This window comes from Porites lutea, chromosome 10 (assembly GCF_958299795.1).
Source record: "Porites lutea chromosome 10, jaPorLute2.1, whole genome shotgun sequence".
NCBI lineage: Eukaryota > Metazoa > Cnidaria > Anthozoa > Scleractinia > Poritidae > Porites > Porites lutea.
Genome location: NC_133210.1, coordinates 29,170,897 through 29,181,879, shown reverse-complemented (window position 1 = coordinate 29,181,879; position 10,983 = coordinate 29,170,897). Strand labels below are relative to the sequence as shown.

The window sequence follows — 10,983 nt, the reverse complement described above, 5'->3', positions numbered from 1 at the left end:
ATGCACGTGCCAAGCTCCACTAGCTTAAAGCTGTAGGCTGCGTAGGAAAAAACTGTCTTCAGGATGGCGAATTTGTTGGTGTCGGTGGCTTTTCTTGCTTTTGCCGCGTTGATGAGTGGGTGTCATGCTAACTCTGACCTTTCTGTTACTGGATATGGATCCTTGGAAATTGCCATGCTGAGACACGGAGAGAAATACGCAACAAATAGAGACTGCTACACATGGGAAGATGTCCCACCATTGTACCATGGCATGACTCACATTCGAGGGCTCAACGATAAACTTGGGATCATAACATTCAAGGTCAGCGTCCCAGTTATCATTTACCTTGCCATTGATTCCCGTTATTCTTACATCCACGGTGCCGACTACGAAGTCACGGAAGATTTGGTGATGCTGGGGGGATGCCACAAGCCGAGGGTTAAGTTCCCAATCTACAGGAGCAAGAACGTCCACGGTCCGGGACTGGTTTCCATAAATTTTAAGTCTTCTCGTATGACAGGCATCTTTCTACGGGGCAACGCCTACCAGGTTCGTCCCTACGCCGAACTGAAAGTTACCTTCCCCAGTACCCCCCGGGAGATCAGCATGGTCAGAGAAGGGGAGAAATTTAGCACCAACCGGGCCTGCTACACGATGGAGGACATCCCTCCCAAATACTACGGATTAACGCATCTCCGGGGTCCGAACGACGAGAGGACAATCACCTTTGATGTAAACATACCGGTGATTGTGTACGTGGCTATAGATTCTCGCTTACATCGCAACACGATTTTACCTTCGACATTCATTGCAACCGGAGAGAAGATTGTACATGGTGGGTGTCATGCGCGCACTGACTTTCCTATATACGAGCGGAAGTACCCGAGTGGGGGAACTGTGACCGTCCCACTGAGCGAATCCCGGATGTTGACGATTATGGTGAAACCGCTGATTTGATTGTTGGACAGATGCGTCATGTAATGTTTTGCTGAAGTTGCTAAGAACAATAATGATGATAATAATAATAACAACAACAATAATAATAATAACGATGACGATGATGGTGATGATATGGTGATGAAAATGATGATGATGATGATGATGATGACAAGAATGACAATGATGGAAACAAATAATACAGCAGACGCTTCTTCTCTAGCTGTTATTAATTATGAGAAGTCCGAGTACCATACTGCCAAACTGGTGCAACGGGTTACTGTATTTCAAAACAACATTCAATTTGGGCTGATCAGACCAGTCTTATAAAGGTTTGAGCTGCTACTAATTAAATTAAGGTGGATTACAATATTAAATAAATATAATAGAACAAAATGTCGCAGTACACAATTCTTTAGGGAGGGGCCATTATACAAAAAGAATTCAACTCCAGGCAAATTCGCCAAAAGTTGACAAAGTAAACGAGATGCTTGAAAACAGCTTAAATTTACTTTTTCAGTGACTTTTCGCTGCTTTCGCTGAGCTCCTCTCTCACTTATGACAGACGAACGCTCGGGAATGAAATGTGTTTTAACACGTAATTTAAAACCCTCGGCAACTGAATGAATGACTGAAATGCCGTAGATGAGATGGACCGCGAACAGTTGTCCTTCATTTCTAAGAACCACGGGCGACCAAAGAAAAAGTAAAATTCAAAAGGAGGAGAGATTAAGGCCGTGAGAGGCTTCGCTCGGGCTTCCCCCTTCGTCAGAAGCCATGTTTTACCTTGTTTGGTAGAGCCTGTTAACAGAGCCTCTATTTTCTCTTCAAAGTCTGTCGAGCGCGGTTGATAAAATATAAATCGCAGGGGATTAATTGACCGCCAGCACAAGGGGGTAGTGGTAGGGGGAGAAGAAAATAATTAATTTTCTTTCTCGCGCTCCCCGCTCGTTTTCACGCGCTTGCTTTGCTCACGAGTTCGCCGACGTTTTTGAAAACAACAAAAAGAAAAATAAAACAAAGTCTGTTTACAGGATATGTTTGGTATTTTTTCAGTTATTTTTCGCGGGAAAAGCATATCTGAAAATAAACTCACTTATAAAAATGCCGTTGCACGAATTTATGGTAGTCGCACGCTCCGGACAATGGGCTCCTGCTTCGTTCATTTTCGTCCCTCACGCGTGCTCTCAAGATGCCGTGACTCAAAAAAGACTATTTGCACGCTTTGGATAATTAAGGGGACAACAGACCTGTCCTCCTTACATTATATCCGGATGTTAAACTATCATCAACAGTAAGTAAGCTCGGACGTCAGCAAACAAGGGCACAACTGGCAGCCGCTATCAGTCCATTCATGAGCTTTCTGTAACCCACCCAGCGTGTGACATGAATGATGTGTGCAAGGTAGAGTACACATCAGGAAAACGTTCCATACTTTTTCCGAATAGTAGTGTGGGTTCTTTCAAATCCCTTTCGATCAATGAAAGAAGGATGAATTTTGGCCCTGCAATGCCAGCAGATCTCCGGCACTGCGCCTGCCCAGTGTAGACTTTCTAAAAGTGCTAAGGTGAGAACTACGAGAGGTCGACTTGTAGCAAGTCTACGTCCAATGACGCGATCATGTCAACTAAGAAAAAATCTGAAATCACAGCCAGCAAGATCTTACCACATTTTTTAAGACCCTTGTTGTTGGTCCGACCACGACCCCCCTCTTGGGCAGATCGGAGCTCTCCCAATAGAGCTAACCGATCTTGCATTAGCCTAAATTTCATCCGATTGCTTCAAGTCGTTTTCTCCTCTCAGCAACTGAGGGAGTAATAACGACTCTAAGTAATCGGATGAAATTCATACTAATCTTGCAACATATTTTTGTCAAGAGTTTCCTGCTACAATGTAGTAACAGCAGACGTAATTTTTAAGAGAATCAACCACAAAAAAAAGTGATATGATATATGTCCATGCCTTTCAACAGTCGCATTTTTTCACCTTGTAAAAGTGGTAAGTTTTCTTAGAAGGCTCAACAACACGCACCGGGATTTGTAAATATTATGAATATTTGAGAAAACATCGCTCCGGCAAACATGCATCCTGGATACCGATATTTCGCCCGCAGAAAGCGAGTTTTCACACTCATTTCAACACATCACAGCTTTTACAAATGGATGCTAAGGGTTGGGCGAGATCTTAAAAACCGAGCAATAAACCAGAATCACGGGAAGAAGCTCTGACTGAGTTGAAGAAAAAAAGCTATGGTCAAAGAACGTGAAAAGTTGGGATCAGCAGACCTGAACAATGTGTATCACAAGAATTTATTTCAGTTGATTCCGATCCTCTTTTGGCACTGATTAAATGGATCATACAAGAGAGATTATGGACACATGGCAAACAAATCACCGAGGATGACATGACGTCAGAAAAAATCGACTTTGCTCAGGGTGTAGCTACCTGTGCGCCTGTGCGCACGTAAGAACAAGGTCAATGTCAACGGATTAATAAAAACAGGGTGATAAACACCTGATAAAAAGAAAAACAAAATTGAAAAACGAAGCAGAAGAAAAAGCAGAAGGGAATAAGCGATAGCAGAGAAAATAACAATCGCCTTTGAACCTCCATATTGACTGCTTTGAGATAATTTTTTTAAAGAAAATGCAACATTTCCCAGATTTCACCACTTGCGAAGACCTTGACAGCTCCTGCATAACCACACCCCTACTCCGCCCCGTGGTCCAATCCCTAGCCAATTTTCGCACGCTCCCGGTTGAATAAAAAAAATACTGCCCCCTTCACACACCCACTATAAGTCTCTTTGTCATCTGGTGCAGCCATTTTTGGACGGAGCCTCCCCTATTGCATCGCGAGCCCAGCCCATAGCTACACTATAAGGCAATAACGATGGCAGGAACACTGAGTGAGAGCAGGGCTTATCCAAGTGGGCCAAAAGTATTTTAAGTTCCATTTCCTGCTGAAAAAATCTCGCGCGTGAGTTTATCACTTGACTCTGCAGAGTCCACTGAAGAGCCCAAGACCATGCTAAAAATATGCATTATATCAGATCGGCTTCGAGTCATTAAATCTAAGACCTTATCTTGAGAGTTAAGGGGGGCGGGAGACAAGAGGGAGTGGGAACCAGGGAGAATACGGGGTGGGAGAGGTTCTGGAGGCGGGAAACCTAAGTAGGTGGAAAGCGGGAGAAAGAGGGCGAAAATATGGAACAATGCAAAATATTTCGCAATCAAAAAAGGGCTACAAGGGGGAAGCCATGGAAACGGGGCGATACCCGGGAAGGTAAGGTACGAAAGGCGGGAGGTTTGTTCTCCCTCAAGGCCCAATATGCGCACGTATCACGTTCTCTTGGGCGTACAAGTTCAGTGACGTTTTTGTCCGTAATCACGTGGAGAGAGAAGAGCGCGCCCTGGGTTCAAGAATTGATCAGTGAGGTTTAAGTACCGTTAAGTTCACTAGAAGCTTACATACATATATAGTTTCTTGTTGGTATCACCACACATCAAGGAACCTTTGAGTTCTTGGATTGTCGGAACTGAAGTTGTAAACATACAACAGGAGTGATTCAAAATGTCTGCATCAAGTGAGGTAATAACTTGCTAAGTCGGTGCACCCTGAGTAATAGAATATTTTTTTAGTTTTTTGTTGTGCTTGTGTGCGGAGACCAGAAAAAAGAATAAGGTTTTCTTAAGCTGTAGAAGTTGCATTACCTACTTGGCTGGGCACCAAAGGATGCGAAAATCACCGAGAAATCCGTTTTAGGCCAATCCTGAGCTTACGTCATTACTTAGTGCCTTCACAAATGCTCCCATACTGAGAGTTTACCCATGAAGACTGAGAAATCAAACAAATTTCATCCAGGAGCACAAACCATAAAAACGTTTTTGATGATTCGTGCAGAGGGTGCAGATATAGCATTACGACTTGAAAAAATTGGCCAAACTTTTTCAAGTTTCAATCTGTGTCCATCTTAGCCATCCGTACCAACAGACAACACTGAGGGAACAGTTTCGACCTTCTGAATACCTAATAGAGGTCTTAAATAAAACAAGAAAAAAGGACAATAATTTTTGGAATTCAACCTATGCAAACAGACATTTTGGCTGTTTTACAAACTTAGCAAAAAGCGTGATATTGCCCCCTTTAAATTGTTCAAAGGATTTCTTAACTATTTACTGGAGGATTTAGATTGGAGTAATTTGGGATATAGAAAATTAGTCAGTATTGAAATATTCGAGACGAAGTTTGTAAAACGCGAATGCACTTAATAGGTGACGTTTTCGCCGCCTTCGTCGCCGTCCTGAAAGTTCTTGTCAAGAGTCAAGTTTCAGTCAAATCTAGTTTTTTTCTTTTTTTTCTCCCTCGCGTGCCCCATTCTTTCTTGCGCTCAAATTTCTTTCCCGCGCCTGCAATGCAACTTAAAAAGAAAACGGAATCTGTTAAGAAAATAAGTGCATGTCCAGAAACGTCTAAAATTCTTGTAAAAAGTAAAAAAAACTGGCCGTACGTGCCGTTGATGTGCCTCTGGAAAATAATTTTGAGAAAAAAAAATTGAACTTTACTCGAACTTGACTCGTGACTTAAAATTGACGCGAGCTCGAACTTGCGGTCTTGCTTAAGCTCCCTGGCAGTCACGTAGTAAGCAGTAACGTGATTTATCCAGGCAGATTAGGGAATATACCTCCAAATTTACACAAGTTCATCTTGTTCGAACTCTTTGAAGAAGATCGTGTGATACGGTCGGAAAATGCAGAAACAAGTTGATTAAAATCTACTCCCAAGCCTTGAGGTGGTGGAGGTGGGTATCGGGAAAATTCAGACTGGGGGCCGGGGTACTTGTAAGACTTCTCAGCTGTATAGGTACTATTTATTTTTCTGAGAATTCTTTAAACATAAAACAGAATTTCCCAGAAAAAACGGGGGAGCTCGGCAGCCTCGACCCAACTGGCTTAATCTGCTCATGCAACAAGGAAACAATCCAAAGCACACTTTCCTTGCTTTATTAACCAAGAAGCATTTCAAGTAATAGGACTGAAATCCGTTATCAATAGTGGTTGTAAAACCCTTGCAGTGTTGAGATACTTACTATACGTTTTGGGCAGATCGTGGCACAAGCCGGAAGAAGACGACAGACAGTCGACGACCAACATGAAGAAGGTAGAGTTAAGTGTGTTTTATTATGCAGTCAACACCACTGATAATTTCTAATCGGTGCGCATGCGGATCATTTAAGCTGCTCTTTCATTTGATCTTTAAAGTTCAAAGTTCAGGGGCACCCAACGTCAATTTTCGGAAAATGTTTGTTCGGAAGACGATTTGAAATCTAGAATTTTCGGAACATTTGTTGTAAAATTTCTTGCTTGCCTGCCTCTCCTAGGATTTTCGAACATCTTAAAAATGGTATAATTGCCCATTTTTAACGGATTTTTACCCTAAAAAGCTCACCTAAGAATTTTCGGGAGCCTTTTTTCTGGCTGAAATTTTCGAAAAGGTAAGTTTTGATCCCTATAATTTTCGAGTCACTAGACTTTCAGCTAGGAGATCCGAACAGATGAAAAATTTTGACGGGGATAAAAATATGCCTATATCTACAGTTTAAATACTAAAATACGTTTAACAATGCTATGTTTAAGTGGTTCTGAACTATATTCTCGTTGGATGCCCCTGAAAGTTTATTATGATGTCATATCATCCACGAACTTAGTACTAGCAGAGCCTTTCTTTCACATTCTCGATTTCGGCGTCTGTACGAAATAGTTATTGACATAGAGTAAGATCATTGTTGAGTATGCGCTCCTTGTTGCCAGGATACTGATATTTGGAGAGCTTGCTCGAAGTCTCGGTAGCCGCTTTATATGTGGCCGCTTAATGAAGTTTCCAGTGGCGGATTCAGACCTTCGGATAAGGAGAGGCCCGGTATCAAATTTTTTTCGGCCCTTCGGGCCTCAGTTTGGTCTAAAAACCCCCCACCCCCCATGGACCGGCTACTGGGTTCAACTGTAGTTTCGCTTCTCTCCTAGATCCAGTGTACAAGTCACCCGATGTGCAACATGTTTTTCCTGCTGCTTTTTTAATGATGGAGAAGATAGAGCCGATGTTGGAGTCGACCAAACTGCGCGCAGGCTCAAAGACGGCCCATCAGTTCACCTGGATTTAACGCCACCTGAAGCTAATGCGAGTGTTGTCTCCCTCGCCGCCGTTTTTGTCTCGTCACGCAACGCTCCTCCCCTCTTGGGTAGGAGTTTTGCGTGACGAGACCAAAAAGACTCCGGGAGAGCCCGACTAATGCGAGTGTAGTATTAGTCTCCCTGGCAGCCGTTTTAAAGCTCGTCACGCAACGCTCCTCCAACAGGAGCGTTGCGTGACGAGCCTAAAAACGGATGCCAAGGAGGCTAGTGCAGTATCAGTTTATATGGCTAAGATTCTAGGTACAGCGTACTTTTACAAACTTTTTTGGGTTCACGATAACTAGTTTTTGCGAAAATGTCAACTTTGATTCCGTTAATATTTCAGTTTCTATAATTTTGGGTATAAATCAATTTTGAATTTGTGTAAGTTGATTCAAAATAGTTATCGATATTTTTAAACAGGAGGATTTGCACCGTACACCATCTTCAATTTTTGAAATAATTACTTGTAAAACTGTAGCAATCCCATAACTTCGGTCAGTGTAGTGAAATAAATAAAGTTGTTGTTGTTGTATCTCTTCCTTTCTCTTTTCTCAGTGTAGTAATTTTGTTTTGCTAGTTTTATTTGCAATTTTTTTCAAATTTTTCATTGCTGCTATCATTATTTCTAATTTACGAATATTGTAATCTTTAACTGCTGCTAATTTGAAATCCTTGTAAGTAAAAATGTATAGCGCAAAAAACCCTAGTTGTAATAAGCCTAACTTAATCATACCTACCCGCTTCGACTAGTTTTAACTATTTGTGGGTAGGTACTACTCAAATTGTAAATATCTGTTTCTTTATAAAGTGCGTTGTCGTTGTTCGCTAACCATGAAACAACATTGCGGTCTGATTTTATACGAATGGCAATTACTCAAAACTTTATGATACCAATCCACATGGAGTTATTGCTTTCTTTAACCCTTTAAGCAGTAAGAGTGATCAACATGAAATTTCTCCTTATAATATCAGTGCTTAAGAAAACATAGTGGTCATGAGAATTGAGTACATGAATCAGGGAAGATAAGTCTAATTGATATTTCAACAAATTCTCCCTACTATTTATATTGGAAAAGTATAGGGACAGTAAATGGGAATCTCAATTTTGATATTAGGGTTTAAAGGGTTAATTGCCCTGCGCTAACCCCGGCTCAGTAATTTCTGAGAAGCTGTGCGAGATCTTTGATCTGGGCCCCGAAAGAATTATGGAATTACCGAAAGTGCGTTTTAAACTTTTCTTTCAACCTGATTGGTAAATCAGGAATTGGAATGCGGCTTTTTAGCTCAAGGATCCGGAATCTAAGTCCTACTGTCATGGAATCCGGAATCCACAGGGTGTAATCCGATCCAGAAAACCTGATTTTCCAGGATTGCCTTACGCGGAACGAGCCATAGAAACAAAAACAAAGCCTGACCTTAGAGGACCTAGTGCCTTCAAGAGAAGTTAGAAGGGGTCTTTTATTCTCTCTTAGTGTCTCTTAACAAAGGTAGTGGTGGTAGTGGCGAGGAAGAGGAAAGGTGGGGTTATTGGAAGGGAAGACCTATCAACCTTAGCAACAGGTTATCCGAAGGGGTAATTACAAGGGAGAGGGGATTTGGTATCGAACTTTTCTCCCCTTTCACCTAAGAAAAGTCTGATGCCCTGGCTGAGGAGCATTTTCCACTCATCAGGGGATAAAGGAAGTAATTTTTAGTCATTCCTTACGCCTATAATCTAAACGGATGCGAGAGCCCCCTCATGGGCCAAGTCGTTGTAAAGGCTTTTGTTCTTAGACCATCGTACCTTAATTAGCAGTTAATGAATGAGGCTGAGTAGGATATAAAGAATTATGCAGATCGAGGAGGGTGTTACACCCTTCGAGATCTGTATAATTCTTTATATCCTACGATAGCCTAATTCATTAGTTGCTTTATTATTCATTCAAAATAATTCCTAGTTTAAAAAACAAGCTAAAACATGCTTACCTTCGTCGATGTTAAGTTCACCTCGATAGTGCATGTTAGAAGATAAAGGGCCTTTCAGGTCTGCAAATATATTCCAAATAGGATATGTTGTCCGTCGAGTTGTCTTCTTGCCAAGTTTTTAGACAATAGTTCGTCGTGAAACGAGTTAAATGTTCCGCCGACTGTTCGGCCATTTTTCTTTTCACAACCAAACCAACTCAACCTCGTCTCCAGGTCTTCTCGGTTGACGGTGCATTAACCTGCAACTGTGCTGCACTTTTGACGTCATCCGTTGATTCAACGCAAAATTCTTCCAAATTTGGTCAAAAGTAGCTGGTTATGGTGAATTATGCGTAAGGTTATATTTAATCAGAATATCAGAAACGGAGAAATATGTTGAATGAACAATAATCAGAAATAAAACTCAAATAGCGGTTACAAACATTGGGAGCTTACGCATTGTTAAATAAACTTCACTTTTCGTATGCTGGTCGATCGACACTCATTCTCAAAAGTTATCTAAGATGAATTATAGTCTTGTCATAATTTGTAAAGGTCACTTAATATCACTTTTGAAAATATATGTTGACTAGCATACGAAACATCACTTTTATATAAAAATACCAAGTCGTTAGTTTGGCCGAAGACCGACGTGTGCCGACCGAGCACCGACCATTGACCGACGTCCCAGAGCATGGACGGAAAAAGCCTCTGGCACCCAGGTTACTCAGAGGATGGCCATGGACAAGACGCAAGTTGAGCTCTCACCTCAAGACCATCCGGCTTGCAAGCGACCAGGTCCAGTTGCGAACACTTTATCTGCTTTCCAAGGGTGAAAAACACGCTAAAACAATCGCACTTTGAAATCGCCTCAGTTTAATTTTGCGCCAATAAAGAAGAGGAAAAAACCATAAAGTTTCATATAAAAATATACTACAGTTTTTTTTAATTCTAAGAATATTGATATAATTTCAATTTATAATCGTGCTAATTTTTCTCAAGACTTATTGATATGGTAGAGAGATACGTTACTTTGGCCATCAAGTATACTATCAGCAATAAATAACCTAGAGGCCCTGAACAAAGAAATTCTCCTTCCTGGGACTTTATAACGGCCGCGAATACGGGTTCCCATACTTTGTAATGGAACGAAACAAAGAAAAGGGCAAGGTGCTAATGTGTTACATTCTGGGGTGTCGGGGAGGGGATTGAGGTGGCACGCCCCTACCGAAAGAGCTGCCTAGAGGAACTGGGCGATTTAATCGGTAAAGGTAGCCTACGAATCCACACGTATGTCCCAGTGCCGGATCCAGACCAGTGGATCCGCCACTGTGTCCAGTCGTCGCTGGCTTTCTCTCCATCCAAAAAGTAACTTGAAGGTGACACTTGACAGTTCTGGAAACTGATACACAATATTAACCTGTGGCCCTTTAAGGTTACGTTCACTCGGACCTGTCCAATTTTCGACTTGCCTGCGACCAGGCCCTCCGGGGCGTTCTGACGGCGGGGCGCTCCCCCTTTTAGCGCCCCGCTGCCAGAGTGCCGAGGAAAGAGGATGGACTAAGTTTTAAAAAAAAGGACCGGCGCAGTGTGAACACAATAATTGTCGAATTTTTAAAGGGCAAAAGGCGTGGTTGCATGGATGCGAGGTATCTTTGGGAGACGTCGTTTTGGACTAGCAGGAGTAGTGCTCTGCGCATGACCAGCATATGGCAAAACCACTGACAAAAGTTAAAATTGAACCTGGTTTGTCAGTTCCGTGTGAACAGCAATCTCGTGCTGACCAAAAGGCCAGAAGACTGTGGGTAGGACAATTCCCTGTTTATTAAGGAGGGAGGAAATCTCAAAACAATAACATACTCAAACCAGGGGATTCAAATCCCGGCCCGATTTTTAATTCATAATTTAGTTGTGTTTAATTAAAGATAATTTAAGACCACAATCCCAA

General features: G+C 41.9%; 1 protein-coding gene and 1 long non-coding RNA gene across 2 annotated transcripts; both read left to right on the top strand.

Annotated features, from left to right (window-relative positions):
• Positions 1-975, top strand: LOC140950237 (uncharacterized). The gene has a single exon (XM_073399442.1). The coding sequence runs from the start codon at positions 64-66 to the stop codon at positions 937-939; it is 876 nt and encodes a 291-aa protein (XP_073255543.1). The 5' UTR covers positions 1-63; the 3' UTR covers positions 940-975.
• A 3,377-nt stretch (positions 976-4,352) lies between these two features.
• Positions 4,353-7,623, top strand: LOC140950487 (uncharacterized). The gene is made up of 3 exons (XR_012167189.1): positions 4,353-4,509; positions 6,024-6,078; positions 6,942-7,623. It is a non-coding gene; the product is annotated as an uncharacterized lncRNA (long non-coding RNA).
• Positions 7,624-10,983: the final 3,360 nt, after the last annotated feature.

Excerpts from the sequence above, each read along its gene's own strand:
- LOC140950237 (XM_073399442.1), top strand. The coding sequence starts at position 64 with ATGGCGAATTTGTTGGTGTCGGTGGCTTTTCTTGCTTTTGCCGCGTTG.